The sequence below is a fragment of the Panthera pardus genome, unplaced genomic scaffold (assembly GCF_024362965.1).
Source record: "Panthera pardus isolate Hobbes unplaced genomic scaffold, ASM2436296v1 HiC_scaffold_2, whole genome shotgun sequence".
Classification (NCBI taxonomy): Eukaryota; Metazoa; Chordata; class Mammalia; order Carnivora; family Felidae; genus Panthera; species Panthera pardus.
In genome coordinates, this window is record NW_026526765.1 from 148160360 (window position 1) to 148186450 (window position 26091).

At 41.2% G+C, this 26091-nt stretch overlaps 2 protein-coding genes across 4 annotated transcripts in view; both read left to right on the forward strand.

Moving 5' to 3' along the window:
• Positions 1–18677, forward strand: part of CANX (calnexin) — a 34144-nt gene extending 15467 nt beyond the window's left edge. For 2 of the 3 annotated variants that reach the window (XM_053907612.1, XM_053907611.1), the window contains 13 exons: positions 1234–1410; positions 1666–1739; positions 2608–2666; positions 3117–3258; positions 3807–3888; positions 5471–5663; positions 7044–7233; positions 9474–9587; positions 10313–10469; positions 11625–11840; positions 12737–12856; positions 13842–13968; positions 14137–14294. In XM_053907612.1, coding sequence (XP_053763587.1) covers positions 1237–1410; positions 1666–1739; positions 2608–2666; positions 3117–3258; positions 3807–3888; positions 5471–5663; positions 7044–7233; positions 9474–9587; positions 10313–10469; positions 11625–11840; positions 12737–12856; positions 13842–13968; positions 14137–14279 — 1791 coding nt within the window. In that variant the 5' untranslated portion in view covers positions 1234–1236 and the 3' untranslated portion in view covers positions 14280–14294. Of the gene's footprint in view, positions 1–1233; positions 1411–1665; positions 1740–2607; positions 2667–3116; positions 3259–3806; positions 3889–5470; positions 5664–7043; positions 7234–9473; positions 9588–10312; positions 10470–11624; positions 11841–12736; positions 12857–13841; positions 13969–14136; positions 14295–16314 lie in introns of those variants that run through there. The other variant, XM_019469675.2, reaches the window with a different exon arrangement.
• Positions 18678–20502: 1825 nt separating this feature from the next.
• The window catches only part of MAML1 (mastermind like transcriptional coactivator 1), a 43320-nt gene continuing 37731 nt past the window's right edge, over positions 20503–26091 (forward strand). Inside the window, exon 1 of the mRNA XM_053907610.1 lies at positions 20503–20962. Within this exon, the coding sequence (XP_053763585.1) occupies positions 20609–20962 (354 nt within the window). The 5' untranslated portion in view covers positions 20503–20608. The remainder of the gene's footprint in view (positions 20963–26091) is intronic.

Consider the following 26091-nt stretch of genomic DNA (forward strand, 5'->3'; position numbering starts at 1 on the left):
TTAATTTCTGTTGAAGATTTATAATCTTAACCATTATTAAGTGTACAGTTCTGTGGCATAAAGTATATTCACATTCTTGTGCAATTATCACCTCCTTCCATCTCTAGAACTCTTTTCATCTGGCACAATTAAAACCCTGTACTATATATTCTTAAATCATGCTGTGCATCCACGTGGCTTAGCTTTTATATCTTCAGATCTGTGGTCCTTAGAAAGAGGACCCACTACCAGCCATGACAGCCTGATATAATACATTTAAGTGTTTAAAAAATAAGAGATAAAAGTAGCTGGTCCTTGGCTTAGTATTTTTGTTGGTGAGCCTTAAAACACTAGTTAAAAGCCCTATCTAAACTTGAAGATCTTGGAACAATATCTCTATTAACTTTTTAATGTGAGGCTGATTAGCTCTTCTGTTACCATGTCATTGTAAATTGTAAATTAATACGTGAAAGAGATTTTTGTCCATTGTCAAACTCTTTATAAATGCAAAAAGCTAGTTTGAAATTGCATTTGGACACCCTAGGTCGGTGGCCAACATGATATTATATGTGGGAACAATCGTTTTGAGTTTCATTTTGAAATTTTCTTGAAATTGAATCTTTTAACTGATTTTTAGGAAAATCCCTTGATCTCTCTGGCTCACTTTCTTTACCTATAACATGGTTAAGTTGTTCTGGCTCTGATTTGAAAGTTTTAATTAAAAAAAAATTTTTTTTTAGTGTTTATTCATTTTTGAGAGAACAAAGCGTGAGAGGGGGAGGGGCAGAGAGAGAGGGAGACAGAATCCAGAGCAGGCTCCAGGCCTGGAGCTGTCAACACAGAGCCCAATGTGGGCTCGAACTCAAGGTGAGATCATGACTTGAGTGGAAGTTGGAGATTCAACCGACTGAGCCACCCAGGTGCCCCTTGAATGCCTTAATTTTAAATAAGAGAGGGGTTAGCGGTCTTCACAAAATAATTAGTTTTTTATTTTTTAATGTTTATTCATTTTTTGAGAGAGACAGAGCACGAGTGGGGGAGGGGCCGAGAGGGAGACACAGAATCCAAAGCAGGCTCCAGGCTCTGAGCTGTCAGCCCAGAGCCCAATGCAGGACTCCATCCTATGAACTGCGCGAGATTGTGACCGGAGCTGAAGTTGGACACATAACAGACTGAGCCATCCATGTGCCCCTCTTTACAAAGATTTTAAAAGGAAGTGATACATTTAACTTACTTTACTTTTTTTATATGTAGATCATGGAAGGGAAGTGGTTGCTTTGTATGTTACTGGTCCTTGGAACGACAATTGTTCGTGCTCACGAAGGCCATGATGATGATATGATTGATATTGAGGACGACCTCGATGATGTAATTGAAGAGGTAGAAGACTCAAAATCAAAACCAGATACCAGTGCTCCTCCATCTCCAAAGGTTTGAAGTGGTCTTTGAATCTATTTGTTTTACCTCTTGAGATAATCAAAGGATGAAGGTAAATTTGGACCTTTTTCCAAGGGGAAGTTAAGTTAAAAATAGTAGCCTTTTGTATATCTTGCCAATGATAAATTTTTTATACATTGAATTGAGGGCCTGCTATAAAAATTTGGGATAATTAAAAGCAAATCCTACTAAGAAGGGAATAGTGCTGCAAATTTCAATTCTTGAGTCTCATTTTTATGTTAAACATAGGTCACCTACAAAGCTCCGGTTCCAACAGGGGAAGTGTATTTTGCTGATTCCTTTGACAGAGGAACTCTGTCAGGGTAAGTGTCTCTTAGGGGAAAACATCTTGGAGGCAAACCTCACATAAGTAAGATGTGATAATGGATTCCTTTTTGCATAGCATTTTATGTAGTGAAATGTCTATTTTATGTCCCCAGTGTTTGTGCTGTTTTAGGAAAATTTAGAAGATGCCCAGTTAGAAAATTTTTTTAGAGCATGTGGGTCTAATTTCCATTTCTCTTTTTCCCTCGACCCTATGTATTGTTCTTTGAATTGAAAATTTTTTTTCTCTTAAGTCTTAAAAAAAGTGGAATTGTTTCCTGGGTTTGGTACTTTTTTTTTTTTTTTTTTTTTTAATATATATACAGGTTTGTGAGTTGAATTCAATGTATTACTATTTGTGTGGCAGATTTAAAAGTTGAAGAGGGGCACCTGGGTGGCTCAGTCAGTTAAGTGTCTGACTCTTGATTTTGGCTTAGGCCATGATTTCATGGTTCTTAAGATTGAGCCCCAAGTTGAATAGCTCAGAGCCTGCTTGGGATTCTTTTTTTTTTTTTTTTTTTTAATTTATTTATTTGTAAGTAAGTAATCTCTATACCCAACGTGGGGCTCAGACAGTTGCATGCTTTCTCCAACTGAGCCAGCTAGGATCCCCCCCCTGCTTGGGATTCTGTCTCCCTCTCTCTCTGTCCTTCTAAGTTTGCACATGGAGCATGTGTTCGTTCTCTCTCTCTCTCTCTCTCTCTCTAAACAAATAAACTTAAAAAATAAAAGTCAAAGAAAGTAGAGTGGTTAAATAGGCTACGAAGACCTGGGTAGATCTTGCTTTTGTTAGTATTTCCATTGATTCTTTTCACAGGCCAGCTGTCCTTTAAATCTTAATTTGGGGGTTCGTCTTCTTAATTATAGGTGGATTTTATCCAAAGCCAAGAAAGAGGACACTGATGATGAAATTGCCAAATATGATGGTGAGTTCCATTTGATGTAGATGTAAGAGCAAATTGAGGCTTCACGTGTTGTTTCCATAGTATCTCTTAAAGCTAGTTTGAAAGGCATATGTGTACATTTTAAGATTTTCTCCTTGGGAGTTTTGCTGTGTGTTCATAGGATTAGACCTGTTGACTGTTTGATACCATAAAATGGAGAGGTAGTTTATCACCTGTGGTACTGTCAGTTGGAAGTGGAAGGTCTTTCTAGGCGTTGATGAAGTGAATATGCTACAGGTTTTTAAAAACCATATCCTAATACCTGTTAAATGTGTGTATGTTTAATAGATCAGCTCTCATAGGTAAATGGAATATGGTAAAAATTTGCCAGTATGATAGACTTAAACAACTTGGAGTTTTGTCTGTTACTATTTAAGAGATCTTCAAAGGTATAATTAAGGAATACCTGGAGTTTTTTCTGATGTCTTGCAGGAAAGTGGGAGGTAGATGAAATGAAGGAAACAAAGCTTCCAGGTGATAAAGGACTTGTATTGATGTCTCGGGCCAAGCATCATGCCATCTCCGCGAAACTGAACAAGCCCTTCCTGTTTGATACCAAGCCTCTCATTGTTCAGTGAGTGAAACATTTGCTTGATAGAAACTTCCTAGATCTCAGAACATTATTACTGTATTTTAAAGAATTATGAGAATAATTGTATGTTCTAGTAGCTGGTTTGGGGTGTATTAAACATCCTATAATCCAGTATTTTTTTCCTGCTGAATAAATTCTTTGAAACAGATTATTTTACCCCTAATATCAAATGAACTTCTGGGTTTTGTAAAAAGTGTTCAGTGGGAATCTGCATTAAGGTTTTGTTTTATTTTACTTATTTTTGGTGGGGGGTATTGAGTAGTCATTCAAAAACAAAAGAAGATGAGGCACTCAGTTGGTAGAGGGTGTGACTCTTAATCTCGGGGTGGTGAGTTCAAGCCCCATGCTGGGCATAGAGCTTACTTAAAAAAAAAAATCTTCAAAAGCAATAGAAGATGGAATTTTTCTTAAGGATAAACGCATGACCTGTGATAAAATATGTGACCAAGACTGGGGGAAAGGGGAAGTACATTAAGAAATGTGATCTTTCAAAATAGCTTATGGTTTTCTGCTTTTCTCTTTGAAATTAGGTATGAGGTTAATTTCCAAAATGGAATAGAATGTGGTGGTGCCTATGTGAAACTGCTTTCCAAAACCCCAGAACTCAACCTGGTAGGTACTTCCTGTTTCCTTATGGGACCACCCACCGTTATCTTTTTTTTTTTTTTTTTTTTTTAATGTTTATCTTTGAGGGAGAGACAAAGCATGAGTGGGGAAAGGGCAGAGAGAGAGGGAGACACAGACTCTGAAGCAGGCTTCAGGCTCTGAGCTGTCAGCACAAAGCCTGACATGGGGCTCGAACTCACAAACTGGTAGATCATGACCTGAGCTGAAGTTGGACACTCAACCAACTGAGCCACCCAGACACCCACACAGTTATCTTTTAAGGATTTTAGAGAAAAGGAAAGTTTTGTTTACACTTGTGTAAATAAAGACCTCCTCTCCTGCTTTTGAAATATTTAGAGGATTGGGAATAATGACTTTGACACTTCTTTGCTTTTTATTTGAAATGTGAATTTCAAAGCCATTCTATCTTATCCTGATTTCTGTTCTAGGTAATTTTTAGTTTTGGCAAACTTATTTTTTTGTTTTATGAAAGAAGCAGTAACTAGCTATACGTATATGCATTACTTTTTAAAAATAATTTATTTATTTTTTAAATTTACATCCAAGTTAGTTAGCGTATAGTGCAACAGTGATTTCAGGAGTAGATTCCTTAATGCCCTTTACCCATTTAGCCCCCCCACCCCAAACCCTCCAGCAACCCTCTGTTTGTTCTCTATATTCAAGAGTCTCTTATGTTTTGTTGCCCTCCCTGTTTTTATATTATTTTTGTTTCCCTTCCCTTATGTTCATCTGTTTTGTCTCTTAAAGTCCTCATATGAGTGAAGTCATATGATTTTTGTCTTCCTCTGACTGACTAATTTCACTTAGCATAATACTGTCCAGTTCCATCTATGTAGTTGCAAATGGCAAGATTTCATTCTTTTTGATTGCCGAGTAATACTCCATTGTATGTATATACCACATCTTCTTTATCCATTCATCTGTCAGTGGACATTTGGGCTCTTTCCAAACTTTAGCTGTTGTCGATAGTACTGCTGTAAACATTGGGGTGCATGTGCCCCTTCGAAACAGCACACCTATATCCTTTGGATAAATACCTAGTTGTGCAATTGCTGGGTCGTAGAGTAGTTGTATTTTTAATTTTTTGTGGAACCTCCATACTGTTTTCCAGAGTGACTGCACCAGTTTGACTTTTTTTTTTTTAACTTTTAAAAAAATGCTTATTTTTAAGTTAGAGACACACAGAGTGCGAGCAGGGGAGGGGCAGAGAGAGAGAGGAAGATACAGAATCTGAAGTGCAGGCTCCAGGCTCCAAGCGGTCAGCACAGAGCCTGATGTGGGGCTCGAACTCACGAACTGTGAGATTATGACCTGAGCCGAAGTTGGACGCTTAACCAACTGAGCCACCCAGGTGCCCCTACTGTTTTGTTTTGTTTTTTAAAGCAGTTTCATATATTCTCATGTAAAGTTTCTTTTTCTTTGGTAGCTATATAAGCCTCATAAATGAATGTTTTTTCTTTAAGGTGACAAAAACTGGGATTTTATTAGAGGAAATATCACACTTTGAAAGTTTGCTTTTGAACACTTTGACTGAGTCACTTAAAATAATTCATTTTTGTTTCTGAAGGATCAGTTCCACGACAAGACCCCTTATACGATTATGTTTGGTCCAGATAAATGTGGAGAAGACTATAAATTGCACTTCATCTTCCGCCACAAAAACCCCAAAACGGGTGTATATGAAGAAAAGCACGCTAAGAGGCCAGATGCAGATCTAAAGACCTATTTTACTGATAAGAAAACACATCTTTATACATTAAGTAAGAATATGCATTAATTTGGGGGTGTGATAGCATTTATCATCTTTTTAATTTAAAGGTTGTACACCTTGAGGAGGCCCAAGCCTGCAAGTAAGAGTTTCTGTTGACTTAGTATCATAGTGGTGTAAAGAACTTAATCTCTCATCACTAAAAAAAAAGGTTTCTCCTCCCGTAGGTTGAATTGAGAAGTGTGGTTTGAGACATTTTCAGAGTGATCTTTTGTGTTCCATAAAGAGCTTTGCTGATTCCCCTCGTTTTCTTGTCATTATTTTCTTGTTGATAACATGTTAAATGATAGGACACAGTAGAAATATATGTACTTTTTTTTTCAAATTATCTGTCAGTTGAACTTTGGATGCTACAACACCTAGACAGTTGAATTTAATCGTTTGGACTGCATCTTTTGTTTTAATGAAGTTTTTCCTGATGGTTTGAGCGTATATAGACATGCCTCTTTTCTTAAAGAATATAGTAACTTTTTTATTTGTAACAAAAGTAATACATCCTCAGTGTGGAATTCAAAAGCTAGAAATAAGCAAAACAAAAGATGTTTAAAATTATTTGAAATATCAATATTGTAACATATGTTTGGCTGTATGTGTATAAACGTGTCATTTTTTTATTAAAAATTGAAGGTGCTATATTTCACTTGCTCTCTTAACTTCACAAAAGCAGCAGCAGCTCTCCGTGAGTACATACTACTGCTGACATTGCTGGTCTTGGTCATTACTGAGGACAGTGGAGTGGTTGCTGCTTGATTTCCATAGTATTCTGGATGTGCTGCCTGGGAGACATTTAGGTATAGGATCTGGGCTTTAGAGGAAGTCTCATTTGAGATACCTTTATGGATTTAAAATTCTACTGGGCTCCAAAAGTACAACCATAAGTGGACATGTGGTTCAATGCATAAAATAAAAAACTTGTGTACTTTGAAATTTTAGTAACATAGATGGCGGTAGTACCAATTCAAAAAATGAGGAAGAGGGCTTTTTCCACTTGGGGGGATGGTTATAATAAATAAACTTATTTGCCTGTTGACTGGTGTGTAACCATTTGTATCGGATCATCATTGCATCAGTTTATATACCTTTGGTGTTTTGCTGTTTTTAATGTCCATAATTGAAGTCTTTTGGTGTTTTAAATTTTATGTATCATTATGTTTTAATTTTAAAATCCTGAGGAACTAGTGTTTATGAATTATAGTTAAGGAAGAGTGGGTTAATTTGCTTAAAGTTTCAAGACCATGTTCTGACTCTAATGCCCTGAGGTCATTACTCTGTGCTTCTGTTTTCTGTTAGAAATATGATCTTCTGTTGTGTAAAGAGAGCTTGGGGAATGAGTGGTTAATTAACTTTTTAAAATTGCATTTAATTTTTTCAGTCCTGAATCCAGATAATAGTTTTGAAATACTAGTGGACCAATCTGTTGTGAATAGTGGAAATTTGCTAAACGACATGACTCCTTCTGTAAATCCTTCACGTGAAATTGAGGACCCAGATGACCAGAAGCCTGAGGACTGGGATGAAAGACCAAAAATACCAGATCCTGATGCTGTCAAACCGGATGACTGGTGAGTCTTGGAGTGCAGCATTTCATACATTCCACGTGGCCTAAACAACCGAATGTTGGCTAAGATCTCATAATTTCAATAATCTGTGATGCTGTCTAAATGGTAGGAGAAACGTAGACCACTGTAGCTGCAATGGGGCCATAGTGATCGTCTGGATTGCCTGACACCATTTCATAAGCCACAAAATGCTGAAATTGATGAAAGAGTTTGTGGTAACATGGTTGGTTTATAGCAGAACCTCTTCTGGCCTGGCCTTTTCAGCACTTCTATTAATTCACATCTAAAAGTCTTGAAATGTTAAATTTTAACTTGAAAAATAACCTTTTCCCATTTAAATCTCACTCAAGACATGTCTGCTCTGCTTTGGGCAGTGGAACAAAACCGTGGGGATACTAGCTGCTCACAAAGCTCCAGTTTCAGCCATGAGACAGGCAGGTGAAGTTGGCCTGCAGGTGGCAAGTGATCTAGCAGTAGGTGTCAGCAGGTGACCAGAGCACTGGGTCTACCTGATCCAGGGGTGGCTTCTTGAAGCAGCGCAGGTCAAACTGAGACTTGAAAGTGGGGTAGGCATCAATCCAGTGGTGATGATCAGAAATGATATTCCCAGTTGAGGAAGAACAGCGTGTGTAGTAGTGGGGGAACAGGAGTGAGCTTGACACGTGTGAGCGAACTGGAGTATATAGTGTGGAGCTTTTCATGCAGTGTAAAACGGGAGAGTAATGGAGAGTGAAAACAGGCAGGGTTAGACTCTTGTGTGTGGCCATGTTTGAACTCGGATACAGTGACTTTCAGAAACGTCAGGAAGTGAACAAAGAGGAGTTAAATTCTAGCTCATGTTTTTCCTCCCTTAAAGTATGGGTACCTGAACTTTTATGCTGTGCTAGTATAAATGCTAAGTTTGTATATTCGTGAACATTAGGTCTGGACTCCGCCTACCTAGCTGTTTTATTTTAGGGGTGGGAGTGTGAATGTTTGGCTTAATTAAAAGGGCCAGCTGAATATTATACAAGTTCTCATGCCATTCATTTAAAATAAGCATTATTCAAAAAAGAAGCCGTAATTGTGACCAAGGATAGAAGATGTCTTTGTTTTATCAGCTGAAGTGGCACTGTTATACAGTAACCGCATAAAACTTTGAAATTAGGTTCTTCTTGATGAACTTTTATTTTCAGAGTAATTGAATTATAATTCACATACTAAAATCCATCCTCTTAATTTGTACAATTCAGCAATTTAGTATATTCACAGTATTGTGCAACCACTGCCACCACGGTCTAATTCCAGAACATTTGTATCATCCAAAAAGAAACCCATACCCATTAAGCAGTTACTTCCTGTTTCTTCCTTCCACCAGCCCCTTGGCAATGACTAATCTACTTTCTGTCTCTGGATTAACCTATTCTGGACATAGCATACTATATACAATATGCGACCCTTTGTGTCTGGCTTTTTTCATAATGTTTTCATCATAATGTTTTCAAGGTTCATCCATGTTGAAGCACGTGTCAGTACTTTGTTCCTTGTTCTGTCTGATGAATACTCCATTGTGTGGATAACGACACACTTTATTCATCCGTTCTTTAGTTGACTGATGTTTAGCTTGTTTCCGTTTTTTGGAAATGGTTATGAATAATGTTGCTATGAACAGTCATATACAGGTTTTTGGGTGGTTCCACGTTTTCATTTCTCTTGGAGTGGAATCGCTGGGTCATATGATGACTATGCGTTTAACTTTTTGAGAAACGGCCGAACTTTTCCAAAGTGGGTGTACTAATTTACTTTCCTACCAGTGACGTATGGGAGTTCTGGTGTCTCCACGTCCTTGCCAACACTTGTTTTTATCCATCATTTTTCTCACAGCCAACCTAGTGGATGTGAAGTGATATTTTATTATGCTTTTGATTTGAATTTCTCTGATGGCTAACGATGTTAAATTATCTTTTCATGTGCTTATTGGCCAATTGTGTATCTTTGGAGAAATGTCTATTTACATCCTTTGCCATTGTTTAAATTGGGTTGTCTTTTTATTACTGAGTTGTAAGAGCTCTCTCTGTATTTTGAATACTAGACCATTATCAGATGAATAAGTTACAGATATTGTCTAGAAGGAATTATTTAAAATTTTGAGGTTAAGCAAGACTTCAGTATTTTAGATTGCCCTGTTTCAGATTCACAAGTGGGATCATATTATGATTCCCTGGTCAGTGCTGTCATAACTAGCCTTTTCCTTTGTGTTCAAGGGATGAAGATGCCCCTGCTAAGATTGCAGATGAAGAAGCTACAAAACCTGAAGGCTGGTTAGATGATGAGCCCGAATATGTACCTGATCCAGATGCAGAGAAGCCGGAGGATTGGTAAGAGCTTCAGTTAATTTTTTAAATTACTTGCTTTTTTACTGAAGTAAAAATTAATAATTAAATATAGCCAAGTGTCTAACTTAAGTGTACAGCTCAACAAATTTAATTTTGTGTTTGCCTTTTTTTTTTTTTTTTTTTTTTTTAAGAGAGAGAGAGAGAGACAGTGTGAGTAGGGGAGGGACAGAGAGAGGGAGACACAGAACCTGAAGCAAGCTCCAGTCTGAGCTGTTAGCACAGAACCCGACACAGGGCTCAAACTCATGAACTAAGAGATCATGACCTGAGCCGAAGTTGGACACTTAACTGACTGAGCCACCCAGGCATCCTCATATTTGTCTTTTTTTTTTTAATGTTTATTTATTTTTGAGACAATGCGACAGAGTGCAAGCAATGGAGGGGCAGACAGAGGGAGACACAGAATCTGAAGCAGGCTCCAGGCTCTGAGCTGTCAGCCCAGAGCCTGATGTGGAACTCGAACTCAAGAACCGTGAGATCATGACCTGAGCCAAAGTCGGACACTTAACCGACTGAGCCACTCAGGCACCCCCATGTTTGTCTTTTTTAACGTGACTGTCATGTTACTGGAAATGCAGAAACAAGATGGTACTCCAGTGTCATCATAGTATGACACCGTGAAAGAATTTCTGCAGGATTTCAGGGGAACCCTGGCGTGGCCATCAGTCCTGCATCACAGGATCCATTTGTAATTTGTCTCTCCACAGGGATGAAGATATGGATGGAGAATGGGAGGCTCCTCAGATTGCCAACCCTAAGTGTGAGTCAGCCCCTGGGTGTGGTCTCTGGCAGCGACCTATGATTGACAACCCTAATTATAAAGGCAAATGGAAGCCTCCCATGATTGACAATCCTAACTACCAGGTTTGTGCCTCTTGATGGTTGAGTTGCCTCACTGATCTGTTTGTTTGGATAGAAGTTTTGTTTGTAGTGAGGCCTTAAGGTGGATCACTGTATTCAGACTATTGAATTAAGAACAAACTGCCGAATTGAGAGAGAGTTTGTATGTTAAGTGTTGAAAAAAATAAACCTAGAAACTGGAAGGAAGAGCTTTCCTAATTGCTTTGTAACTTGTGTTTCAAAAAGGAAAAGAAAAATGGAAAACTTGTGATTTGGGCACCCTTATGTTGTGTGGTGGGGGTGTTGCAGCCACTGGACCCAAACCAGCAATCCATGGAATGGGGTGGATAGAGCCCTGACATGGGAAGGGGCTCCCCGACCCTGAGTCCGGTCATTGCTTCACCTAGTATTTCAGCTGTGAAAAGACTGTGAGATGCAAATAAAATGCTCAGAATAGAGCTAGTGATGTTATAAAGCTGCAACTTCACTACAAACATGTAACCACTTAGACCCTGGTCTGTCTTGCTGTTTCTGTCCTAGTCAGATGATTTGTCATTGTTAATTTCCACTTGGTTCCCTTTAAAATGTAAGGCATAGGTCTCTTTGTGCATACACTATGTGTGTACTTTTCCGTTTGTAAGTGTATTTTTAATTGTGCAGTCAAGCAATAAGATAAATTAAAATTGCCCTTTAATTAAAAGTGCCTTTAGCTGTTCTGTGGATGGCCATTTAGGTGGATTGCCATTTTTGCTTTCGGCGTCCTTTCTGTAGTAATCATCCTTGAACATGTCTGGTGTATGTGGTAACCATTTCTCTAGCTAGTTATCAAGAAGTAAAATTGCTGGTTGAAGGTCATGTACATTTTAAATCACTACTGGACAAGTTGGTACTTGTTCAAGGCTGTTTATTGATAAGAGTCTGTTGGAATGTGCCAGGCAGAGTGAGGTGTTGGTTTGGATCAAGGTCATGGATGATGTTAGAAATTGAAAGTAGTTGGAATCCAGACATCTTAGAGGCGTCAGTAGCATTTATTGTTTTCTTCCTGTTGCTCAGTTGAGTTTTACAAAGTCAGCACTTGGCCTTCATTGATCATGCAGAATTCATCTTAGTTCTTATTTAGGTTCACCATAAGTTTGTGTTGTTCATTATCTGAAGTGATTTTTTAAAATTTTTCCTAAGGGAATCTGGAAGCCCCGGAAAATACCAAATCCAGACTTCTTTGAAGATCTGGAACCTTTCAAAATGACTCCTTTTAGTGCTATTGGCTTGGAGCTGTGGTCCATGACCTCAGACATTTTTTTTGACAACTTTATTATTTGCGGTGATCGAAGAGTAGTTGATGATTGGGCCAATGATGGATGGGGCCTGAAGAAAGCTGCCGACGGAGCTGCTGAGGTTTGTGCTTACTTGTTTCTTACGCATTTATGTCTGTTATTGCAAGTAACAAATTGTTTCTTTTGTGACAGGCTATCTTCTAGGATTTGTCTTTTACCTTATTTGGGAATAGTGGCATAAAATGTGTGACTGTATGCCTGCTAAAAACAAAATACCAGGTGTTTGGACATGATTTCACCAGTCTGACATGATGGCTTCAGATTCCCTATTTGTGTTATGTGTAGGGTAATTTTTTTTTTACTTTGTTAAAGCATATTTAACAAAATTTGCCATTTAGGGTATGTGTGTATTTAATTAAACATTTTTGTCTTTAATGTTTAAGAGAGAGAAAGAGAGCATGTGACCACATGTTGGGAGGGGTGGAGAGAGAGAGTCCCAGGCAGGCTCTGTGCTGTCCACGCAGAGCCTGACGCAGGGCTCGATCCCATGAACTGTGAGATCACGACCTCAGCCGAAATCAAGAGTCAGACAATTAACCCACTTGAGCCACCCAGGTGCCCCCTAGGATATATTTTAATGCACTCTTAAATGTTGAATCATGGTTTACCAATATATGGAATTTTCACACAATTGGCCATATGGCCAAGCTGTGAGTGCGAGAGCCAGAGATAATTGAGATCAAGAAATCATTCATTCACTGGCGGTGAGGTTAAGGGGGCCTCTGGCGGGTGATTAAGAAACCTGCTTTCACACCTGTGCAAGGGAAACCACCTTGATGGTAAAAGCGGGGAAAATGGAGACTTTCTCTTATTTCCTTTTTATGTTGTATGACTGTCTTGGCTCAAACCCTTTGACAAGGGAGGAATGCCATACAGAGGTTAAACAGCAAAACGGTGCCACCTATGTATTTGGTGTCAAAAACAAGGACCTGAGCTCCGTCTCATCCTGTTTCTCAGCCAGGTGTGGTGGGGCAGATGATTGAGGCGGCCGAGGAGCGCCCGTGGCTCTGGGTAGTCTACATCCTGACAGTAGCTCTGCCTGTGTTTCTTGTTATCCTCTTCTGCTGCTCTGGAAAGGTATGAGTTTTTCTTTTTTTAGTCACTTTTAGAAAGAACTCATATTAAATATAACTAAGATCTGTTGCCTGAGATCAGTAATGAGTGGGCCACACCTGGAACCTTACTCACTACTCTCAGTGGCCATTTATTGTGCCCGGATGGGAGGAGGATTTATAGCCCTTCAGTTTCTAGTAAGTACTTAAGCCTGCAATATTGTCCTTCCATAATATTTGGCAGCAGCTTTCTGGAAAACAAAAACAGAAAACACAACAACTTAGGTATAGAACCAGCCATCTGGGCCCAAACCAGCTTTTCTTCCTAGGATAGCTGTTTTCATATACTTTACAATTCAGTCTTTTATTTTTTTCATTATGCATTCTTCCTTCAGCATCCCTACTTCCCCCCCAAAATACATTTGGGAGTAATCCAGCCTTATTTTTAGTTTTTCTTGTTTAGTCTTTGTTGTGTGCACTCCAGAAAAAAAAAAAAGGGCAAGAAAATTCTGTTTAAGTGCTCTACTTCTATTAAACGAGGATTATGTTTCACCTTGCACTGGGTATGTTTCGTTCTTTGTTCTCACCCTTTGTTCGTACTGTTTCTTCTGCCCTTGACCTGCACACATGCTCACTGAAGAGAAAACTCTCAGGTCAGGAATTACATCTTACCTCATTTTTAAACCTTTTTTTTTTTTTTTTTTTTTTTTTTAAGTGTATCTACTTATTTTGGAGGAGGGGGGCAGAGAGAGGAGAAAGAGAATCCCAAGCAGGCTCTGCCCTGTCAGCACACTGCCCACTGCAGGGTTCAGTCTCACGAACTGGGAGATCATGACCTGAGCCGAAGTCAGGAGTTGGATGCTTAACTGACTGAGCCACCCAGGCACCCCTATATATCTTAACTCATTTTTATTTCCTTACCCCAGTATTTAGCCTCGTATAGAACTTAGTTTGTAGGTATTAACATAAAAGCGTAAGCAAAATTGTTGCATTTTGGGGGAATATTTCAGAAACAGTCAAGTCCTGTGGAATATAAGAAAACTGATGCCCCTCAACCAGATGTGAAGGAGGAAGAAGAAGAGAAGGAAGAGGAAAAGGACAAGGGAGACGAGGAGGAGGAAGGTGAAGAAAAACTTGGTAAGAAGTAGGCCCCAGAATATCTGCTTTAAGCTAAGACCCTAAGGTGTTTTCAAACAATAAAGATTGCTTTTGAATGTTGAAGCATGTTCTAATGCTAATGGTCTAATTACCAAAAACAAATATAAGGTTTCGCTCAGTTTGTTGTACTTTTGATTTCTGTCTTAGAAGAGAAGCAGAAAAGTGATGCTGAAGAAGATGGTGGCACTGTCAGTCAAGAGGAGGAGGATAGAAAACCTAAAGCAGAGGTAATACGAAGGAAAAGTACAGTTTATATCTCAAGCAACTCAAGTGAAAGTACATTTCCCTAGAGGGGGCATTTTTAAAAAGGTTTTTTAAATGTTCATTTTTTGAGAGAGAAAGAGACAGAGTGTGAGGTGGTGGGCAAAGAGAGGGAGACACAGAATCTGAAGCAGGCTCCAGGCTCTGAGCTGTCAGCACAGAGCCCGACGTGGGGCTCGAACTCCCGGATCGTGAGATCATGACCTGAGCCGAAGTTGGATGCCCAACTGACTGAGCCCTAGGTGCCCCTAGAGAGGGGGTACTTTCATAGGGTAATTTTCATTTGCTGTGGCAATTAAAAAAATGTGTTAGAATTAGTTTTATAAAAGTGGAATTCTTAGGACAGGTACACATTTTATTGGTTAATTTTAAACTATATCTGAATCTCGGAAGTATTTTTCTGTGCTACAAATGGTTTTCTGGAATAAGCAGAAGGTTTTAGGGGAAAACCAATACAGTGTTTTTAAGATGGTAACTTCAGGTTATTAATGTAACACATCTGTCTCCTCTCTCCTTGCTGTGCCCTTAAAAAGTATTTCCTTCACTAGGGGTCTAGTGGTTAGGAGGGAAGAAAAAGTATTTTTTGAGCAAATAATTGTATTCTAAAATTTTTATCCCTGTTACTCATGGATTCATCCATTCAACAAATATTTCTGGAGTGCCCATCATGTGCTGCACATTGCCAACGAACAAGACAGAAACAAAAATACCCTGCCTTTGGGGAGCATAAATTCCAGTAGGAAGAAATAGCCAATAAGCAAGAGGCATTATAAGGAAATGAATGAATAGTATGTTAGGAAACTATAGGGCCTAAAAAATAAAAGTAGGAAAGGAAAGGGTATTAGAAGTACCGGAGGTGAGATGGGTTGCAATGTTAGGGATGGTAGGCCTCATGGAAGAGTGACACTGGAGCAGACTTAAAAGAGATACAGGACTTTGCCGTGGAGATGTCCTTGGGAAGGGCATTCCTGGCAGAAAGAACAGCCAGTACAGTGGCCTGAAGTAGTAGTCTAGAGGACCAGTGCGGCCATTGGGGGGTGGGGGGTTGGGGTGGGGAAGGCTCTAGATTAAGTGGGACCTCCCAAGCCATAATGTGAGCTTGGCTTTTCCTTCTTGTGAAATGGGCAACCATTGCAGGCTTTAGGGCACAGGAGTGACAGGATCTGAATACTCTGGCTGCTGTGTTTTCTGCAGATGGGAGAATCAGTGAGAACAGTTAGGAGGCTGCTGTGATAATGCAGGCAAGATATGGTGGCTCTAGCCAGGTGATAGGAGAGGAAGGTCCGAGAACTCACTGGGCTTCCGGATCCAGATTTTGGGTGAATTGGTAAGAGGTACGAGGGAAAGAGAATTGTCTACACCTTTCTTAGGGCCCTTTTCCAAGCATATCTCTGTTTCAGTTTGCTCTTTGCTGGAAAACCTTACCCAGTTTCCATTCTAGCTTCTGCACCTCTGCCCCTCCGTCGATAAAGGTCAATGCTGTTTATATTTTCTATGGCCGTAGCCTGTCTCAAGTAGAATGCAGAGTTTCAACTAAATGCTCTTCTTTCAGGTAGGGACGAGTCTCACATACGTATTTTATATCCACCAGTCTTCCTCACAATATAAGAAGTCGCTCCATAGAGTAGAATGAGGCCCTGGGCTTGTCATCTGGAGTGTCGTGTGGGACTGCTGGGATAGTCTTCCATCCTCTTATATCCCGTCTTTCTCAGAGAAGCCTCAAAGTGGGGCTAATGTGCCCACAGGCCAGTAGATTATTCAGGATCGAACAGGATAGTGTGGGGAAAGCATGGCATCTGGTCCTTTTTAAAGAAAACGTTTAGGAGTTAGATTGAGGAAAGTGCCTGTCTGTAGAAAACAGTACAGATTAAATTAGAACGCACATAACCCCACCGCCTCTGAGACACTTGTTCTTGGTGCACTTTCTTCGAAAGATTTTTCTTCTCTTCTTTCCTCAGATGGGTTACCCTCACTCAGCCTGACAAATCTTGAAAACTTGGTGAAGTTTTACTTGTTTATAAAGTATGCTACTTACAGTGAATTTGTTATTTTTTCATCTAACAGGAGGATGAAATTTTGAACAGATCACCAAGAAACAGAAAGCCGCGAAGAGAGTGAAACAATCTTAAAGAACTTGATCTGTGATTTCCTCTCCCTCCCCTTCCCCTGCAAGTGTGGTCCTAGGAGAGGACCCTGGCACACCTTAGGTTGAAACTCAGAAAACCTCCAGACGTCACCATCAACAGGTTCCAGTCGAACACTAGCCCGTGTAATTTTAAACATCTAAGCAGTAAATAATTGCAGTTGTGACCTAAAGGACCCTGTTTCTGTAGAAAGAAAGCATTTAACATTAATGGTTGTGAAACGTAACATGAAGCAACTAACTTGTATTTTGTTTTGTTTTGTTTTGAAACATCTTTGTTTTTTAAAATAGAGTGGTAGAACTTTGCCAGTCTTTAAAAATCTTGGCTTAATTTAATATATTAATCTGTCCATGCAGAAGTAACACCAACTTTTAGAAGTGCTAGGGGGATGAATTGCAGTTTTTATCACCAAATTTGTTTTCTAAGTTTGGTATTAAGAAACCTTCAAGTGTCTCTGTCCCTTAAAATTGATAATCATGTTTAAAGTGTAGTAGTTTGTGGTTATAATCTTGTTTTGCTTGCTTCCATCACTCAATTCCTCCTAAGGAAATTGAGGAGATGGATTGGATGGCAGCCCAAATTTATAGAAGGGTTCTGTTTCAGTTGTATTAAAAATAGACATACAGAAAGAAGAAACTTTTCCTCTTGTTGGTTTAGACCATAAAGTGCGTGTGTTCTGTTGCCCTTGGAACAGCCCAGTTCCCAGACAGCTTTGCAGTCGGTGGAGGAGGTGGCATAGTGTGGCACTCGGGCGGTCATGCTTCCCAAACTGGGAGAGTCTGGGCTCCAGCCTTCTGGAGCAGGTGGCTTTTTAAGGAATGCTCCCAGGGTATGGGAGCTCCCAAGTAGATGCAGATGTTTCGTCACTTCTTCCACTGTGTTGACACTGTTTCCTTCCCTGTTTTCCCCAGTTCCCAGCTTTCTCCTCTGCTATGCATTTTCTTCACAGCGCAGCTTGCAGTCCGTTGCTGAAAATGATTATAAAGCTCCGCATAGTGTTAAGCTTTATGTGATTAAGTGTATGTTTCTTCTTCCTTTTCTAAGCAGACCCGCACCTTTCCAGGGTCAAAGTACAGAATAGAATACTGTCTTTCATTTTTATCCATTTCTTTCACTCTGTGTAAAGGCTTGAGAAGTCTAAGCCAGAGGCGAGCCAATTCAGAATTGACTGTAATTGAACACAGGCTAAAAGTATTTATGGGAGGAGCGACATATAGCATGATTTACCTGATTTTTTGTAGCTGCTAACCTTTTTTAAGTCTTCATTTGCAGTTCATGTAACATTTGTGTCTTAAATTACATGATAAAGCAGTCCTGTTTAAGCAATTTTTTTTTTAATGTGGCTTGTAGAATTTTTAAAAAAGTGATCTTAGATTTGTTTTTTTCATGTGGAATGCAGATGGGTGCTATCGGAGCCTCTCCCCCATCACTATAGTGTGATATCATTATTACACCACACTGAAATGTATTCAGAATTGTTTTAGCTTTATTCTTTCTTCAGAGGTGTTTCAAATGTACCGATGATACTGTTTCTTGCACTGAATATATATAAACACTCCAAAGTGTTTATATTGGGGAGATTCGGGGAGGAAGTATATTCGTAAGAGATGAAGGCTGTATCTGTTTATTTTGTTTATCTTAAATTTTTTACTGGTTCACTGAAATTCTTAGGAGGGTGGGATGAATTTTTCTTGCTGTTCAGTGCTTTATCCTTTTCATCTATTGTTCTGTGGTCACAGTGACCGTAGCTATGTAGCTGACTTTCCCAAATGTATTGAGTGCAAATAAACAGTTACTTAGCAAGACCTGAAAATATGTCTGTAGGTTTCTCCTTGAAGCAAATGTGTGGGATCATTGCATTTCCAGAAATCTGCCTTCCTCACTCTCTGACGCTCCGTCTCGTGTCTCACTTAACAGTTTCTTCCAGCTAATGGCAAGTATAAATTAGTGTTCGTTTGCCTTTCCAGGATTATTTAGCAAAGTTTGTCCAAAAAGAAAGAAAGAAAAGAAAAAAGCCTTTTCTTGGTTCTCTTTTTCACTCTTTGTTGAAGGTGCAGCCTTCTAATTAAATGTCTGACACATTAATGAACAACCAGCAGTGTTCAGCTCTTCAAAAGCACTTACATTATAATTTAACATGCTGGCTATTTGTCAAATTGTTGTAAAATACCCACTCCGTCAGATGTATTCCTCAATTTCTCTTACCCACAAAATATTCTCTGCATTTTCCTCAAGTTGTCACGTCACTAAATGGTGTTACATTAAAGGCCTGTGTTAAGTGTCTGCTTTTGACTGAACTTCTTCATGGTAACTGTCAATTCAAGTGTTTTACTGCAGAAAATATGGACAATTGAGTAATTCATCTCACCAGTGTAGACTTTGCCTTCTTTTTCTGCTGGATTGGGGGTCAGTAGTTTCTGTTGTATATATAACAGGGATAGCAGGAAAGGGGGGCAGTAATTTGTAGATAATATTCTTTAAGATTTATTGGACTCATTGAACTTTTTAGAGAATTTGTTCAGAATCAGATTCTGTCTTTTACATATTCTTACGTATTTGAAGGATGTTTCTGAAAGTTGGGCCAAAACTGCTTTAAAATGTGCCTTTAGGCTTTTGGGTTACTTACTGGAAGAGAAGTACACAGAATGTAGTACTCTTAGTTACTATTATCTCTCCTATCAGAAAATGTATGTTTGAAGACTGGTTAAAAAAAAAAAAAAAAAAGGGCAGGACCATGATATGGCTTTCATGAGCTCTAGACGCTTTTGTCTTGGGCCACTTTGTATTTTTTTTTAACTGCATTTGTATAAAATACTACTTGAATAAGAATTTTTTTCTCCTGATTTTAAAATAAAACATTTTTGTGGGCCCTAGTAAAACGTTACTGTAACAAATGTTTGACCAGTTGGTGGTGCCTCTCCACTAACAGCCTCCTGGCGCCTCCTGTTTAACTTTTTAGCAGTTAGGGTGCCCTTAATAACTTCTTAGTATGTCTTGAGCCAACGCAGGCTTAGTAGCTAGTTTTCCGTGTTTTTTGTTGTGTTTTGTTTTGTTTTGTTTTGTTTTAAGGTTTATTTTTCAGTAATCCCACACCCAACATGGGGCTGGAACTCACAGCCCCAGGATCAGGAGTTGCTGGCCCCACTGAGTTAGTTGGGTGCCCCTTAATACCTAGTTTTAGTACTGAGTCATTGCTCCTGTTTTTACCCCCAGTCTCTCACCCCGTATGCCTACTAGTTATAATACTAGAACGTAATTGTCCCTGGTTGGATTATTTGAGTGACTCAATTTTACCTAAGCCATCATCCTTTAACTGTCAGGCCAGGGTCCCTGGGTTTTTTTTGTTTGTTTTTAAGTAGGACTTTTGAAACTTGTTCAAACTTTTATATTAAGTGGAAATTGACAGTCCCCGTGATTCGTAATGGTGCTAGAAGAAAGCTCTTCCAGCACAGCACACTCGTGGACAATTCTGACCAATTATGAGGCCGGATGTAAGCAATGCGTCGAAAAACAGCTGACGTTGAAAAAGCGTGGCTACTTTAGAGTTCATCAAAACAATTCAACAAGGCTGTAGGAGAAGAAAATGGTGAAGCGCTGCAGTGCCAGGCAGGCGTCTGGGTCAGGCAGTTACGCCTCGCGGACTGCCCCTTTTCTCCGCGGGCCCGGAAGGGCCTGAGGGCTAGGGGTGGTGTTTAGGACCGGCTCCTGTCGGTCATACTTGGCTCGGTGCCCAGCACTGAGGCCCGCCCAGGGGCTTCCCTCCGCCCCTCACTTGAGAGTTCCTTTTAAACTCGTTCGGGAGCCCCAGCGCGCCTCTTGCGTGCTAGCCCCCGCCCCTCGGGCGGCCCGCTCTTCCTGCTCTGATTGGCCACAGTGCCTGTTCATCAGCCGTGACGCCGGGGTCGCCTGCCGGGGCCCCGCCCTCTTCCGAGGGCCCTGAAAACAATTTTAAGATGGCGGCGGCGGCGGCGCGGAAAACAATGGGGCCGGGGCGGCGGGGACAGGCCGAAGCCTGAGGTGGGCAGCGAGCGCCGGCCCGGGTCGGGCCGAGCGGGGCCGGAGAAAGACCCGCCGCCGCGCGCGAGCCCGCTCCGCAGCCCGTGGGGCCATGGCGCGGCCGTAAGGCGGCCGGGCCGCCGGCGGGGAACGGAGCCCGCAGTGCCAGCCGGCTCCGAGAGGCCCGCCCCGGGCCCGGCCCGTGCAGCCCGCGGCCCATGGTGCTGCCCACCTGCCCCATGGCGGAGTTCGCGCTGCCGCGGCACAGCGCGGTCATGGAGCGCCTCCGCCGGCGCATCGAGCTGTGCCGGCGCCACCACAGCACCTGCGAGGCCCGCTACGAGGCCGTGTCGCCCGAGCGCCTGGAGCTCGAGCGCCAGCACACCTTCGCCCTGCACCAGCGCTGCATCCAGGCCAAAGCCAAGCGCGCCGGCAAGCACCGGCAGCCGCCCGCCCCGGCCCCGGCCTCCGCCCCCGTCCCGGCGTCCGCCGCCGCCCCGGTGCCCGCCGCGCCGGCCTCGGCCCCGCGCCTCGACGCCACCGACGGGCCCGAGCACGGCCGCCCTGTCGCGGTGAGTAGGGCGTGGGGAGCAGCCACTGACTGCCCCTGACGCCGCCCGGCCGCTTTGAGACTTCCCCAGTGCCCACAAATCCTCGGGTCTGGCTCGGGGGAGGCTGACATGGCAGGGACTGAGAGGTTGTCATCTGCGGGAAATGGCACTGTGGCATTACTTTGGGAAAACATGACCGTAAGGACCTTACTCACATTAAGGCCCCGGCTGGGAAGGCTGGTGAACGGTAGCTGAAAGGTGGTTCTTCCAAACCCGATTCTGAGATTTTGATAACTTTTGGGGGGAACAGACTGGCAAAGTGTTGCCTCTGATAGTGACCTCATTTATTCTGCGAATGTTTATAGGGTTCTTGCTCTTTGAAGAGTCAGGGCTTACATATGGAAATAAGTCGGCCTTCAGTTGTCTAAATCAAACTGTTCTGAACGGAAAAATCCAAAAATCTTGGGAAATCGAAATAAAAGGCATCATACTGCTCGTGAGTTGCAAGACAATATTGCGTATTTAGGCAATCCAGAAATTTGTGAACTTGTGATTCCAGCAATATTGTTCACAATTCCCGTTTTATTTTATAAGCCTATTTAAAATCTTTGATAATATTAAGGAATTTGTTGGTTAGAGGTTTACCTCCCTGAAACTGATTTATGAAAGGAAGACAATTAAGAGGTGATTTTTGTTGTTGTTTTCTTGGTAACTTAAAGTTTAAAACAAGTGTTTAAAATCGAGTTTGTTCTGTGTGTTTTTAAAAGTTGTGCCTTTGTTACCTCTCAGCTAGGCTATTGCTGTACTCTTCTCTAGTCTTTAGGTCATTAGTCTTTCTTCCTCTCTAAATGCTGTGGTTCCTATGCTCTGGTTGAATTCTTTTCCTTATTCTCTCCCACACTGGGCTGCTGGACATTTCATTGCTTATTGTATCAAGATTAGTCCAGTCTTCTGACCTCCCTTTTCCTGTCTGTAAATTGTGGATGTGTTTAGTTTCTTAATCTCCAGGATTCTTATAAGACTCAAGTGAGTGCAGATGTGAAAATATTTCTTAAACAGAAAAGCTGCTGCCTACAGGACCCTTCTCCCCTCTAAGAATCCTCTCATTCTTCAGCTCATCTTCCTCTTCTTTAGAGCTAGTTTCAGACCATCCTAACTCACAATCAGATTCTTCTTTGTCCAAACATTTACAAAAGGTATCTCCACTATTTATTTTTAGCACATAGTGGTGCTACTTTAGGTCATGTCTTGCTAACTAGACTGTAAGCCCTGGGAGGCAGGCAGGGAGGGGTTTGGCTCAGAGTCCTGTACATGTCTTAGGCCCTCAGCCTGTGTTTGTTGAGTGACTGATACTAAATTTCATAGTACTTTACTCAGTAATCTATGGTCTTATGCACTAATCTCAAAAAGCAAAATGGCTTAATTTCATGAGCCACCTTTACTAACGACTCTTGTTTTAAGGAAAAGCCTTTAAGAGTAGTGGGTAGTCATTCCAATTTAAGTAAACAATGAAAGCTCATAAAAATCCTAGTTTTATACTCAAAATAGTTGCCTCGAACACCCTGTAGAAAGTACATTAGTAGTGAGAGAAAGAACTTGGATCCTGTATGTTATTTTTAGTCCTGATTTACTGAAAAGAAATTAGGCCTGCTGTTTGAAGAGAAATAATTCTGAGTGTTAGAACTTGAATCTGGCTTGTCAGTCATTCCTTTGGGATCAGATGTGCCATGTTATGTTGATGTCTTATCACATTAAACCTTGACCCCTGGATTTCATGAGTTTAAACTTCAGAGTGGAAGTGCTCTTCCACCTCCCTACTAGGAAGGGGGGACCCTTTTCACTTTAGTCCACAACTGATTCTAGCTGAGCTCTTCAGCCTCGATGGGGTCCTAGTAATGGAAGATCAGTATCACTAAGGAAAAAAAAAAACAGTGTTTTCCCTTCTAATGGCTCCTTCGGTTCAGAGAGGAGAGTGTCCTTGCTTGGATAGGACTTTGGTTTGGAGAGAGAGCACAGCTTTTCACAGAGAGATGGAGAGGAGAAGGTGCCTCTTGGTCATTGTTATCTTTGACAGTTCTATTATGTGTACTTGATCTAATTAATGTCCCTTACATTGGGAATATGATCAGTTCTTTTTTTCCAGATATACTGTAGTATTGTTAGGCAGCTGTTTCACAGCCAGAGTTACCATCGTCAGCAAACCCTTTGTAAAACAGAAAAGGGATCAGATAGATTTTGCCTTCAGGTTTTTTTTCCTTTCTTAGGAAGTCCTGCAATAGCAGGCTTAACCACTATCTGCTTATTCTGTTAAGGATGGTTCAGAAACAGTGCTTCAGACTTTTTTCTATTCTACTTGTCAAGGAACAGCTATTGGGGCGCCTGGGTGGCGCAGTCGGTTAAGTGTCCGACTTCAGCCAGGTCACGATCTCGCGGTCTGTGAGTTCGAGCCCCGCGTCAGGCTCTGGGCTGATGGCTCGGAGCCTGGAGCCTGTTTCCGATTCTGTGTCTCCCTCTCTCTCTGCCCCTCCCCCGTTCATGCTCTGTCTCTCTCTGTCCCAAAAATAAATAAAAAACGTTGAAAAAAAATTAAAAAAAAAAAAAAAAAAGGAACAGCTATTAGGTTTTCTTTATACTGTCTGTGTATTAAAAACCAGATTGTTTTCTAATGACAGGATTGACTTCTTTTTATTGGGTATGCTAGATTATAGGGAATTACCCAACCACTTGATACAAGCATTCATTCTGTGATGAGAATAGTCTTATACATTAGCTTGAACATTTTCTTTTAGTAAAAGGCTGTAAAAGTTTCTGCCTCATCCCTTTATCCATCATTGTTACACTTTTGCTGCTTATTCCTTCAGTAGTTGTGAAAGTCTGTAGAGAAGTTTGACAGTTGCATGCCAGCCATTTGGGGCAGTTGCCTTCCCTGCTTAGTTTAGGTGTGAAAACTTTCCCTCTTTTTAACTTTTTATTTGTACATAATTTGAATACTTTTTTGACGTTTACTATTAATTTATTTTGAGAGAGAGAGAGAGCACGCGCGCAAGTGAGCACAAACGGGGGAGGGGCAGAGAGGGAGAGAGAATCCCAAGCCGGCTCCACACGGTTGTCACAGAGCCCAATGCAGGGCTCGATCTCATGAACCGTGAGGTTGTGATCTGATCCGAAATCAAGAGTTGACGCTTAACCAACTGAGCCACGACACAAATGGTGCAAAAGACCTCTCTACACCCTTTACTTATGTTCTGCCCATTATCACTGTTGTGCTCCATTTGCTTTATCGTTTCCACACACACTGTTTCTCTCCTGTTTCCACCCATCCATCCATCCATCCATCCATCCATCCATCCATCTCTGTTTTTCTGTCTCTCTTAAAACCTTTGTTCTCTGAACTGGATGAGAGCACTATGTGCATACCATATGGCTCTCTACTTGCAGACACCCCAGTGTGTACCTTCTAAGAGTTAAGAAAGACTTACAAAATTTTAATAATAATTTGGTAGAGCAAACTAATGCTAGAATTATGCAGATAACAAATTACTTACAGGGAGTAGATATTTCTGAATGTAAAACAGACATTGTGCTGTAATCATGTGGGATGGTTTTAGAGAAAAGATGACTAATGTGGCTTTAGGATCCTATTTCTTCCTATAACATCCAGGACCTTGTCCTGGCACTCTTTCCTTTTTTATCTTCAGTATCCCCTTTCCCACCGGGTCCTTCCCTTCAGCGTGAAAACATGGGCAGTTATTCTCCTTGCTTTTGTCTTTTCTCACCCTCAAAATAGTATTCCATCTTTTTCCTTCCCTTTGCCCTTTCCCCTTGAACTTCCCATTTACTCATGAGCCCATTGTAATCTGCCTTTTACCTCTTCTACTTTTCCGAAGTTACCCCCCTTAAATGGCACCAAAGATGGAATTGCCAAATTCAGTGGCTTCTTAGTCATCATTCTTTTTGACTTCCTCCTTCCCAAGACTCTTCTCTTAGCTTCTACTTTCTTCTGGTTCTCTTTCCAGCTTTCTGGTTTTTTTCTGAGTCTCTTGCTTTCCTTATTAATTCATGCAACAAGTACTTGAGTGCCTACTGTGGGCCAGAGGAATATAGCAGTGAACAGGCAAGTTAAAACTCCCGCCTTCATGGAGAAAGAGATTGATAATTTTAAAAATTAATTTTTGTAGTATTAGTTATGCTAACAAAAAATTAAGAGAGTAATGTGATACTGGTGACTTACCTAGGAGCAACTTTAGATAAGATGCTTCGTCTTTATTTGGACCTGATTGACAGGAGGTCATCAGTCAGCTGAAAGTCTCAGAAAAGAACATTCCAGTTAGAGAAAACCACCATCACAGTCTCTGAGACAGCAACCTTCTGAGCTTGCCTGAAGAACAGAAAGGAGGTCAGTGTGGCTGGAGCCACATGGCACTAGGCAGCTAGTATGAGAGGTAGGTGAGGACGACTAGATCAAGTGCAGTGGGGAGCAGTTAGGATTTTAAGAAGTGTGACTTGTTGTTTTTTATTATGTTAATTTTTGAGAGAGAGGATGAGCAGGGGAGGGGCACAGGGAGAGAGGGGGACAGAGAATCGGAAGAGGGCCCCACGTTGACCGCAGAGAGCCCAACGCAGGACTTGAACTCATGAACTGTGAGATCATGACTGGAGCTGAAGTCAGATTCTTAACCGACTGAGCCACCTACTGAGTCACCCCAGCGTGATTTATTTTTTAAGGGCCTTTCTGGTGCTATGTGGAGAATGCTTGGGGTGGCGTGCACAAGAGTGGATGCAGTTAAGGCTTTCGCAGGGGTCTAGACTAGGGTTGGTGGTAGTAGTGGAGACAGAGAGAAGGAGATGGGTTTGGTACAGCTCCCAAAGGGAGAGGTGACAGGGCTCAGTGATGGGCCAGATGGATTTGGGGGGTGGCGGGAGAGTGGGGGAATCAAGGGGAATCCTAGTGTTTTGGCTTGAGAAGCTTTCTTTGCACACTTTTTAGATAATGGGTGTTCCTCAGGTTACTCCATTCTCTACTCTTTCTGCTCAGTCATGTTTTCCTGGGTCATGTCATTGTTTATTTCATGGCTTCATCTACCACCTATAAAATAAGATTCTCTAAATCTCCAGATCTCTCTTCCAAGATTCAGATCCATATTTCCACC